We start from the raw sequence: 11,837 nt of genomic DNA, 5'->3' as shown, positions 1-11,837 counted from the left end.
TTGCACCATATAGCCTGCTGCCTATCTTGGACATAACTTCACTTCTCTTTGATTCACAGGATTTCTGGGTCATAGGGAAGACTGTGTGCTGTGCTTGGCCGCTCAGTCACGTCCAACTCCTTGCGACCCCACGGACTGCAGCCCACCAGGCTCCTCTGTCCATGGGGTTCTCCAGGCAACAATACTGGAGTGGGTTATCATGCCCTCCTCCAGGTGATCTTCCCAACCCAGGGATCGTACCCAGGTCTCCCACGTTGCCGGCAGACTCTTTACCGTCTGAGCCACTGAGAAGCCCCAGGGAACCTCTGTGTTAACATTCGGAAGAACTGCCAGGTGGTTGCCCAAAGTGGTTGCAGCGTTTGACCATTCTGACTGCAAAGTGTGAGTGTTCCAGTTTCATTTTTGTAACTTCTATTTCTTTGCTGGAGTTTTTTTCATTTATTTAAAAAGAATTTGCAATTTATAATAGAAGCACATTTATGGTGACCGAAAGTCCTCATCAGATAATTTTGACGCGGATTGGCAGCTGATTGTCTTTTACCATCAGCTGTGGTTCCCCTGGTTCTTCTCATGGCGAGTGGTTTTCAGTTGTACCCCAGGCACGCTGGTTGTGATGTCAGACACTCTGCTTCTGTTTAAGTCTTCTATTTCAGCAGGCGGCCGTTCTGTTTAGACTCAATGTGTGGGTTCCAGACTTCTTTTGTGGCCTCAGTTCCAGTGACAGTTTAGGTCTCAGAGCCCTTGCAAAGCCGTCATGCCCTGTTTTGTTCTTCTGTGCTTTGGGGCTCCTGCTGTGTCCCTGCTAGTCCCCATGACATCGGGGTCACTGTCTCACCACCCACGATGGGGAGCTGAAGCCTGGGTGGAGGGCAGGGCTTGGCTGCTGCTCTGGCTGTGAGCCCATTGGACCACCTGCCTGTCTGTGGGGTCTGAGTGCAGCTGCCCTGTCAGCGCTATCAGCAGATGAGGAAACCCAAGGGCCGGGCCCCCCGCTCGGTCTGGTGAAGCTCAGGGCCGCCAGGCCATTGGCTGTTCTGCCCACAGATGGAGAGACGGAGCCACTGATATGCTCTGGAAAGGCCCGCACGGTGGCATTGGTCCTGAGGGGCCGCTGACGGCTCTGCTTCTGTGTGTTGCCCTGGATTGAGATCCCCGCCTTTGCGCAGGCTGAGCCGCGGGAGCTGACTGAGGCTCGCAGCTGCGGGGCCATGAGGGTGGCTCTCTGGGCCTTGGGACTCGGCGTCCTCCTCCTCAGGGCCAGGGCCGCCCCCACTGGTAAGAGTTTCCTTTCTCCGTCCATGGAACCTTCTGTAGGCTTTGCTCCATGGATGCTGAGGCCCTGGGGTGTGAGGGTCCCCTGTTGTGATCAGCTGTCTGCTGGGTTCTTGCTCAGCCCCAGTGGGGGCACATCCTAGGGCAGAAGACACGTGGGCTCCAAAGTGCAGACACCCAGAGACTCTGGTCCCTGCGCGGACTGAGCAGGTTCCACTTGGGGTAAGCCCAGAGCCCCCCGCCCTGCCACTCGGAGTCCAGGCTGCAAGGCTGGCCAGAGTCCAGACGGAGTGAGGGGCATGGCTGGTGTCTGGCCCCAGTGACCCAGACAGACAGGGGACGCTGATGGGTTCTGCAAGGAGCTGCCCAGTCTCCTTCCGTCGGGGCAGGCGGTGGTGGGTGGGTGTAGGGAAGCTGGGGGCTCCCGGCCATGATGGTAAGCATGGTCTGGTGCTGGGCCATGGAGGAGAGCCAGCCCCGGAGAGATGCCACATCAGGGTGGGGGTGGGGTGGGGGCTGCTGTGTCCAGAAGCCAAGAGGCTAAGTCACGGCAGGAGCTGTGGGCAGGTGTCCTGCGGGAGACAGCACAGAGAGGCTGGGGTGAGAGTGTGCTGTGCGGTCTGCGTGTAGGCACCGCAGAGAGTGAATGCAGAGTACAGGCAGGGATGCATGTGAGAGAAGGCTGGGCAGCTGTGTGCGGACGTGTGTGAGTGTGTCTTGGGGCTGGGGAGGGGATGAGGGTGGCCCTGTGCGGTGCCCTGGGGGCTGATGGGAGGAAAGGTCACTGGGCAGGTTGATCCAGGGTCCAGCAGGAGGTGACAGAAAGCTGGACAGAGGGGCATGCTGGGTGGGCTGGGATCTGGGTGGTGATGCTGGAGCGCATGAAGCAGGGAGCTGGGCTCTGAAGCGCAGTGAGGTCGGCTTGCGGGAGGGGCGCTGGTTGGTGTTAAAAAGGCACACGCTGTGCCCGCGAATGTCCAGAGGAGAAGGGGTGGGCGTGAGGGGCTTTGGGGATGGGTGGGCGCGGTGGATGAGGCCTGGCGGGTGGTGGGAGTGCTGTGCTTTCTTCTATACTGAGGGCTGGGGGGGGGGTCTCCCTCTCTCTGCTCCCCGGTGAGTCCTGGACTCTCTCCTGCCCCATGAGTACCCTAACGAGACCCCCCAGGCCCTGGAGGTGGTCTGGCCCAAGCTGGGCATACTCCCTGTGGAGGCTATCTCACCCCCCTGCTTCAGCCCAGGGCTCAGTGGGAGGATCGACGGTCCAGGGGCTGAGACAAGGGGCTTCCGGGGCTGTGGTGCGGTGGGGAGGACAGACGGTCCAGGGCCCGAGACGAGGGGGCTGTGCAGGAAAGACTGGGGTGAGGGGCCTAGTGAAGGATGCAGCCCTGCTCCCAGTGGGACTGGAAGGTCAGGGGGTGGCTGAGCCTCTCAGAGACCCAGGAAGCAGCCCCCAGGAAAGTGAGCTGGGGGACAGGTGGTGGGCAGTCGGGGGTGGGGCAGGGGTGAGCAGGAAGATGGGGGGCTGCAGGGCTGCTGGGAAATGACCTTCGGCTGGAGGCTGGGGTGGGTGGTGGGAGGAGCCCCCCGCTTCAGGTAGAGGACAGGGGACTTCCATGCCTCAGGCCTGCGGTCACCCAGGACGTGGGGGCTCCGGCGGGCCAAGGACGGCACTCAGGGCCCCTGCCCCACCACCCGTCTGGACTGCTCTGCGGGGTGCGGGACTTGGCTTTGCACAGAGGCCTCGGCGCTGGGCCTCGGCAGGGGCCCCAGGCGCCGTGTCGCCGGCCCTCACTGGCCCGTTCCATCTGCAGGTGGACCCAACAGCCTGAGGTTGGCCTACCGGCCCAGTCCATGCGACGGGGTGGTGCTGGTCCAGCATGAAGGGACGTGGGGACACGTGTGCAACCGGGAGTGGACACTGAAGGAGGCGTCCGTGGTCTGCAGGCAGCTGGGCTGTGGCGGGGCCGTGGGTGCCCCCAAGTACGTCCCGCTGCCCGGAGAGACGGTGCAGCCCTGGCTCCACAACGTGTCCTGCAGGGGAGACGAGGCCTCCCTCTGGGGGTGCAGCCTGGGGGCCTGGACGAAGAGCGAGTGCCCCTATGAGTGGGTGGTGGTGGCTCTGTGTTCCAGTAAGTCATGGGTCGGGGTGTGCGGGGAGGAGGGGGCCCCAGAGCCACCTGAGACGGGCCGGCTCTCAGCTCTCCCTTCCTCCTGTGTCAGCAGTCCCAGTGTTTTGCTTAACAGATCCCTTCTTAGAAGGCAGCGGTAGTGCACTGGGTGCTGGGGATGCAGCCGTGAGTCAACTATGAAATTGGCTGCACAAAGCCTGCTGTCCAGGGAGGGACCGAGAGGGAATGCGCAGGCAGGTAGAAGAGCAGTGAGGGGGTGGACACGCAGGCAGGGGTGGGGCGACACTCGAGGGGCCCCGCGGACTGTGCAGACGTCTTGTCACCGTCGCCAGCTCACATGTTCTCCCTGGAGGTCTGTCTGGAGCGCCCAGGGCTGTGTCCGGCACTTCACGTCCTGTCTGAGCTGACCCACTGGGCGGTTTGTGGGGCCCAGAGCAAAGCAAGAACGCAGGCGTCTGTGCTGAAAAATCAGCGAGGGTGTCCAGAGATCGTTGAGTCAGGAGGGCCTCTGAGCGGCCCGGCGCTGACCCCTCAGTGAGGCCCAGGGCTGGTCTGGCCCCGGCAGGGCCCTGCTGGGGACGGCTGTCGCCGAGGCCCGAGGCCGCGCGGTCGGCAGAGCCTGTATTGTGTGCCACGCCCTGTGTGCTTCGCAGACGGCACTTTCCGGGAGGTGCGGCTGGTGAAGGGCCGGAGCCCCTGTGCAGGGCTCCCTGAGATCAGGAATGTGAACGGGGTGGACCGCCTCTGTGGCTTGCACCGGGAGGAGGCCACAGTGTTCTGCCGGGAGCTGGGGTGCGGCCCTGCCCTGCAGGCCCCCCGCCAAGACGGCAGTGTCGCCAGGAAGTACATGACCTGTGGGGGCGACGAGCTGACCATCCGGAACTGCAGACTGAACAACAAGTTCCGCAGCGGCTGCGACTTCCAGCGAGATGCCCAGGTGGTCTGCTCAGGTGAGGTGGACCCTCCACCCTGACGTGGGGTGGGGTGGGGACAGCAGGGAGCTGGCCGTGGGCTGGCCGTCCCTCCATGCTCCGAGTGGGCTGCAGCAGAGTGTGCCCCCGAAGTGCCTCCCGCTGGCCCAGTCCTGCCTGAGGCCTGGGGTGCCATCGTTAGGGGGCGGCCCCTGTGCAGCCCACCTGTTGTGAGGGAGGCAAGAGCAGGCCGGGGAAGGTGAGCGAAGGCAAACAGGAAAGTGTCCTTGAGAACGGACTCTGTAGATCCTCCTCGCTTTGGACAGAGACCGAGAGGTGAGGGCACAGCATGGAGCCTGGGGCACGCACAGCCAGTGCCTCGGGAGCCGCTGCAGGAGTGCAGGGCGGCCCAGGAGAGGCGTGGGCGGGGAGCCGAGGGCTGCTCCAGTCCCAGCCGGGTGCCGCATCTGTGCTGTGCTGGCTGTGACCGCTGTGGGTCTCACACAAGTCAGGGTCGGTAGTGGGAGTAATCTGGTCTCTTGGATCCTGGTACATTCTGGGTGGAAATGAGGTAAAGTGTCCACTTTCCTTGGTGCCCTCGGGGGCATGCCCTCAGGGGACCTCAACCTAGCCTCTGAGACAGGAGGGTCTTGGTGCCACCACCCCGGGCAGGCAGAGGATGTGCGGCGTCTGTTCTGATGGGGCAGAGTGGCCTGTGACCATCGGTTCTCCCATTGCTCAGCAGGCCCCTGCTGCTGGCGGATGATCACCTCTGGCAGGATGCTCAGGGTCCATGGTTGGGGGCGGGGCTCAGGGCTGAGTTCTGAGCTGAGACCCCGTCACTGTGGGAACTGTCTCCTTCTCCAGAACACACAGAGGCCCGGCTGGTGGGTGGCGAGCACTCCTGTGCTGGGCGCCTGGAGGTGAGGCGTGGCCTGACCTGGGGCACCGTCTGTGACGCTGACCTGGACCTGGCCACTGCCCACGTGGTGTGCCGGGAGCTGCAGTGCGGCGCGGCCGTGTCCACACCCCAGGGCGCCCACTTCGGCCAGGGCCCGGGGCTCGTGTGGGCTGAGGCCTTCCGCTGTGCGGGCAACGAGTCCCTGCTGTTCCACTGCCCTCGGGAGCCGGGGCACCGGTGTGGGCACGGCCAGGATGCGGGGCTCAGGTGCTCAGGTGAGGCCACGGGGGCGGGTGGTCCGAGGCTGGGCCCTGCCCCCTCCCTGCCAGGCCCCTCTGTGCCGCCCCCACCCTCTCGGGGTGCGTCTGGCCCAGCTCCAAGGGGCCTCCGCCAGGAGGTGAGCCCTTCCCCTTGAGGAAGTGCTGCTTCGGGGGGCTGCTGGCAGGAAGGAGAGGGAGCAGGCTTTGGGGACAGAGGGATGTGACCCCAAGGCCGGCACAGAGTCCTGCACACATGTGTGTGCTGGCGCTGCCGCGGAGGCGGGTGGGGAGCTGGCAGAGAAGGGGCCCCGGGAGCCCCACCCCGGGTGTGAAGGGAAGAAACAGCAGGGCCCGCGGGGGCAGCGACGCCGACACCCCCTCCCCCTGCAGAGTTCCGGCTGGTCAACGGCAGCAGCGCCTGTGAGGGGCGCGTGGAGCTCCAGGTCCAGGGGGCCTGGGCGCCCCTCTGCGCGGCCCACTGGGACTTGGCAGACGCCACGGTCCTCTGCCACCAGCTGGACTGTGGGAACGCGGTGGCCACACCCCCGGGGGGTCACTTTGGGGGCGGGGCCTCCGCGCCCTGGCCGGACGAGGTGCACTGCGTGGGGACGGAGCCCTACCTGTGGAGCTGCGCCGTGAGCACCCTGGGGGCGCCCGCCTGTGGCCCCGGCGACGCAGCCGCCGCCGTCTGCTCAGGTGGGTCAGCACGAGCGCGGCCGGAGGGGAGGCCGGGAGCGCACAGGGCTGCGCCGGGAGGCGGCGTCCTCGGCCCGGGACGGGCCGGGTGCCACCCGCCGGCGCGCCGCCCTGCAGTGTCCCGCACCCCGCCCCCAGGTCTCCCCGACGCCCTGCGGCTGAGGGACGGACAGAGCCGCTGCGATGGCCGCGTGGAGGTGTCCCTGGACGGGGTGTGGGGCCGCGTCCTGGACGAGGCCTGGGACCTGCGCGGCGCGGCCGTCGTGTGCAGGCAGCTGGGCTGCGGAGCGGCGGAGCGAGCGTACGAGGCGGCGGCGCCCGCGCGCGGGGCGGTGCCCCTGGGGCTGAGCCGCGTGCGCTGTGCGGGCACCGAGCCCCGCCTGACGCGGTGCAACGTGTCGGCGGCCGCGCTGGTGTCCGCGGGGGCGTCGCGGGACGCGGGCGTCGTGTGCTCGGGTGAGTGCGGGCCCAGCCCCCAGGACCCCCTCCCGGGCCCCGCGCCCTGACTCGGCCTCTCCCTCGGCAGGGAGCCTCCAGGTGCGCCTGGCCGCGGGGCCGGGCCGCTGTGCGGGGCGCGTGGAGCTGCTCCACGCGGGCGAGTGGGGCACCGTGTGTGACGACGGCTGGGACCTGCGGGACGCCCAGGTGGTGTGCCGGCAGCTGGGCTGCGGGCACGCGCTCGGCGCCCCGGGGGCCGCGCACTTCGGGGCCGGGGCCGGGCGCATCTGGATGGACGAGCTGGCCTGTGAGGGCCACGAGGCCGCGCTGTGGCGGTGCCCGTCGAGGGGCTGGGGCCGACACGACTGCGGCCACAAGGAGGACGCCGGTGCCCTCTGCTCAGGTGGGTGCTGAGACCCGAGTGCCGTCCCAGGGCCGCTCCTTGGCACTCATCTGGTGGGGGTGGGGGCTCTGCTCGTTCGTCCTGCTTCCGGGGAGAGGGTGTCTAGGCGCTGTCCACTTCACACTTCGCTCGTGGCCGTTCTGGTCTTTCTGTCCTTGGAGGCAGGTTTAACTTCCACTGTGTTTTCAGCTTGCAGCTCTTCCTTCCTCTGTGCTCGGGGCTCCTCAGGCAGCTGCTGGTTCTCGCTGGCGGACAGGCCTCTGCAGGGGGCTGGCTGTTGGCAGGGGTGGGGACTCTGCTGTCCCGATTCCGCCTGGCAGCAGCGGGGTTCCCAGGGGAGATCAGAGGCAGGCAGGCGCTCAGGAGGCCCAGGCGTGGAGCGGGCACCGGTCACCCTCACCCCGTGCGTTTGTCTGGCGGAAGGTCAGAGGTCAGCCCAGACCCAGGGCTGGGAGTACACTCGGTGAGGGGCGGGGCCGGGCGGGGGTCTGAGTGGCCGTTTTTATTCTGTCACAGGTGTAATTCCTGCCATTTATTTTCTAAGCTTAGTTTACTTCGTTACGGTCCCGTCAGATGCAATTCATGCCTCAATGCCTCGGTTTATCCCCATGTGTGTATTTTGATGTATTGCGGGCCCTTTTGACTTACTTTTAGAGGGCTGTGTCCTACTCCACTATGTGGTCATATGATAGTCGGCTTAACACACCCCTTGTTCCTGGGCTTTCGCCGCCCCAGGGTGACAAGACACTACTTGGGCGCTGACCAGCCAGGGCCAGTGACACACTCGGAGATCGGGCTAGTTCCTTTTTTGTTGTTGAATTTTTACAGTTGTTTAAAAGGGTTATTCTGTATGTGAGTGATTTCCAGGGACAGGTTTCTACAGTCAGTGGAGTTACTAGGGATTGCAGTGTTAGAGCTGGGGCTTAAATTGGCTCCCTGTGGGCAGCTGCTCCCGTCTTTGGGTGGGGGTGGATGGGGATGTGGGGTGGATGTGAGCTGGATGTCAGATGCCCTAGCTTGGCATGGGTCTTGGTGCTGGGAGCCCCTGGTTTTGGCCTCCTCCTTCAGAGACTGTCTGACCCGAGTGGCTTGTCTTCCAGAGTCAGTGGCCCTGAGGCTGCGAGGTGGCGCCGGGCCCTGTGCTGGGTGGTTGGACGTGTTCCACAACGGAACGTGGGGGGCCGTGTGCAGTAACGCCCTGAAGGACGCCTCCTTGTCCATCATCTGCCAGCAGCTGGGCTGTGGGGAGCGGGGCTGGCTGGAGAACAGGCCGGGGCACACTAGCCTGGGCACCTCCTGGGTGGACAACATCCAGTGCCGCCGGCTGCGGAGCTCCACGCTGTGGCAGTGCCCCTCAGCCCCCTGGCACCCGCACTCTTGCACCCGTGGAGAGGAGGTCTGGATCACCTGTGCAGGTAGGCCCTGCCACCTACTGCAGGTGGGCAGACTCTGGGGGCCCTCGAGGCAGCTTCAGTGTCCTGACAGGTCATCCACAGAGGCTGCCATTCACCCATGTCTGGGGGTGGTGGGCTCACTGGGCTCCACAGGTTCCCTTCTGAGGCTTCTCTGAGCATTTACACCTGGTGAACCGCTATTTAAATCCAACAGGATCGTCAGGGACAGCGACGCAGGATTCCGGGGAGGCCCTCAATTGCTCCTCAATGGGCAGCTGCCCAGGTACCCCTCTCCCCCCGCAACCGGCTCCCCATCCTCTCCCGTCCGGGTCCTGCCCCCCGGTGACCACAGGCCCCTCTTGCAGAGGAGGGCGAGCTGCGCGTGCGCGGGGGTGAGGACCGCTGCTCGGGCCGTGTGGAGCTCTGGCACGCTGGCTCCTGGGGCACCGTGTGTGATGACTCCTGGGACCTGGCGGACGCCGAGGTCGTGTGCCGGCAGCTGGGGTGCGGCCGGGCTGTGGACGCCGTGGCGGGGGCTGCCTTTGGACCAGGCTCGGGGCCCGTGTGGCTGGATGAGGTGGGGTGCCGGGGCAGCGAGGCCTCCCTGTGGGGCTGCCCGGCGCAGCCGTGGGGCCGCGGAGACTGTGGGCATAAGGAGGACGCGGGTGTGCGCTGTGCAGGTGAGTGGTCCAGGGGGGTCTGGCTGCCCCTCCAGGGGTGAGTGATCTGGGGGCGCTCTGTCTCCTCCTCCATGGGGTGAGTGGTCCAAGGGGGCTCCGTCTGCCCCTCCATGGGGTGAGTGGGTAGGTGAGGCCTTCCTAGGGCCTTGGGATGGAACGCCTGGTGGGTTCTTTTGGAGGCCCTCTCAGCCCTGGGTGCTGCAGAATCCAGCCCTGAGGCTGCTCCATGCTGGTCCCTTGGATGCTGGGGCGGAGGCCGTCTCCATGAGCTCTGTTTCAGCCTGAGGGGGCTGGGGTGCTGCTCCGGGGTGATGGCTGGCCATAGCCCAGGCTCCTACTTGGATCCCACCCACTTCTCCTGCAGGTGACACAGGGGCCGTCACCCCACGTTCAGCATCAGGTAGGTGAGCACTTCCTCAGGCTTCAGCTCTGGCCCTCCTGCCTCAACCCAACTGGAGGGCCCCTCCGTGGGGCCCCGGCCCACCCAGACGTGCCCTGCCCCACCCGAGGGGCTCTGCATGGGGGCCCTGCCCCACTCAGAGGGGCCCTGTAGGGACTCTGCCCCACCCAGAGGGGCCCTGCATGGGGCTCTGCATGGGGGCCCTGCCCCACCCTGAGGGGCCCTGTAGGGACTGTGCCCCACCCAAGGGGCTCTGCATGGGGGCTCTGCCCCACCCTGAGGGGCCTTCTAGGGGCTCTGCCTCAGAGGTGCTGTGGACTCTCCCGCATCCACCTGGCTGGTGGGGGGAGGTCAGGACCCCAGGACTGCTGTGCTGGAGACGCTCGTCTCTGCAGGTGCCCTGGGCCAGGCGGGCAGAGAGCCCAGGGAGGGAGGGCCAGCCCGGGCCCTGCTGGGCCACCTGCCGGGACTCTCCTCTGGGCCTTTCTCTTGCCAACTGCGAGGTTTGGTTCTGGTACACTGTGTCCTCTTAGACATGGAGTCTAACGCGGTCAGGACGCTAAGAGCTGCTCTCCTGGCCCCTCCCTCCTGGGCTCCCTCCTGGATTTAGCGCTGTGACCACAGGGCCCACCTCTCCTCTGGGTGCCCCCCGCCAGGGGCTCCGGTGGTCCAGGCCAAGGGTCACAATGCCCCAGGAGGAGCAGGCACACAGGGGAGACCCTCCTTTCGCTGTCTTCCCAGGCAGTCCTCTGGTCCCGGCGCCTGCCCTCGAGGCTGGGACTCTGCCCATGGCCCTCGGCCTGGCGCTCGGCACCCTGCTGCTCGTCACCTCACTGGTCCTGGGGGCACGGTGGTTCCGGGGCAGAGACGCCTGCAGGGGTAGGTGGGCATGGTGGGTGGGGTTGGCCCTGGTCCCTGGGGGTGGGGAGGCGGGGGGTGCTTTGAGACCCTAGCCCGTCACAGGTTCTGCCTGTCCCTGCCCCTCCGCCACAGCCTGTGGCAACTTCCTGCGAAGTAAGTCCATGAGGTGTTGGCGACTGGAGACGCTGGGCCCTGCCCCACTTCTGAGAGGGGCCAGACGGGGGAATCCACAGTCCCAGGGCTGTCTGGGTGGGACAGAGGGCTCCAGGGGTATCTGCACCCCTCTGTCCTCCATGCAGCTGGGAACGGCTCCCACAGGCTGTGCCTGGGGAAGCGTGTGGCTGCTGGTGGGGAGCTGCGGCAGAAGAGCCCAGGGTCCACCCCGCAGGGGCCCCGTGGGCGGGCTTAACTGCTCGGAGTGTCTCAGCTAAAGGGCTCTGGTGTGACCCCTGCAGGTTCAGGAATGTCGGGGAGTCTGCCCTCAGAAGGTGTTTATGAGGACATTGGAGTGGCTACCGCGGGGGAGAAAGACGAGGCTGCTGGAGCGGCCGCGGCCGCGGTGCTGGAGGAGGAGTATGACGACGTGGCGGAGCCCGAGCCCGAGGAGGGCGACGCGGAGGAGGGGGCCCTCCTGAGCCCCACGGGTGCGCAGCTCTGCGTCGTGGCGTCCACGGTGCTCTTGCTGCTCTACTGGTGCTACGCCCAGGGCTCCGGCCCGCCCAGCCCCTACATCTAAAGGCCCCGAGAATTCCTCCGCGTGTGTGTGTGACTCACTCCCGCACAGGCTTGGTGCCGGGACACTTGGTTTCCCCCTCCAAGTTGTCCCTTAGACTAGAATCTTCTCAGGGACAGACTCGGGGTTTAGGGAGGGGCCTGGGCTTCTCTTTGGGTTTCCTTTCGAGCGGCAGCCGCTGTAGGGGCTGAACAGCTTTGGGAGGATGCGCGCCAGCAGCAGCCCGGCCCCTGCCCTGCCCTTGTCTTGTCCTTTGGCCTCACGGTGAGCAGGAAGCCAGGGCCCAGGCGTCCTGGGTCTATGAGGAATTGCTGAGGGCCCCCAACTGGTGTCTTTCTCTTTCAATGCAGGCGGGGCACTTCATAGCCAGGGCCTCCTCACACCTCAGGCTGGGAAGGAAGACCCCAGCAGCCTCTGCCCCAGGACGTGCTGACCACGAGCTGGCTTCAGGGCACATCAGCGAGACCAGGGCAGGGGAGAGGCCAGTGTGCCTGGGGCTTTCATCCTCCTTGTTTCTTAAAGAGTTTTATTAAATGTCTCATCCATAATTCATCTCAGACACTCCTCAGATGCCCACCACGGCCTGGGGTCTGTTTCTGGCCCCCTCTCTGCCTCGCCCTGGTCTGGAGTGGGCTCCGAGGTCTTGCCCTCACGGTTCTCCTGAGTTGTGTGTGTGTGTGTGTGTGTGGGGGGGTGGGGTCCCTGATGAACCAGCTGCGGGCCACCCCTCCTTTCCTCTGCGGATGTTGCTTGACCTGG

At 65.7% G+C, this 11,837-nt stretch overlaps 1 protein-coding gene across 1 annotated transcript; it reads left to right on the top strand.

The window, feature by feature from the left end:
* Window positions 1-218: 218 nt before the first annotated feature.
* LOC113884501 (scavenger receptor cysteine-rich domain-containing protein SCART1-like) lies at window positions 219-11,097 on the top strand. Its single transcript, XM_027529120.1, has 13 exons — window positions 219-1,275; window positions 3,084-3,401; window positions 4,055-4,351; window positions 5,180-5,488; window positions 5,864-6,169; window positions 6,308-6,625; window positions 6,696-7,010; window positions 8,111-8,425; window positions 8,619-8,687; window positions 8,770-9,084; window positions 9,449-9,484; window positions 10,226-10,363; window positions 10,801-11,097. Exons 1-13 carry the CDS (start codon window positions 1,209-1,211, stop codon window positions 11,079-11,081), a joined length of 3,084 nt encoding a protein of 1,027 aa, XP_027384921.1. The 5' UTR covers window positions 219-1,208; the 3' UTR covers window positions 11,082-11,097.
* The last annotated feature ends 740 nt before the right edge of the window (window positions 11,098-11,837 follow it).

Source organism: Bos indicus x Bos taurus, chromosome 26, assembly GCF_003369695.1.
Source record: "Bos indicus x Bos taurus breed Angus x Brahman F1 hybrid chromosome 26, Bos_hybrid_MaternalHap_v2.0, whole genome shotgun sequence".
Lineage (NCBI taxonomy): Eukaryota > Metazoa > Chordata > Mammalia > Artiodactyla > Bovidae > Bos > Bos indicus x Bos taurus.
The sequence above is the reverse complement of the archived record's forward strand: the minus strand, read 5'-3'. Positions and strand labels throughout refer to the sequence as shown.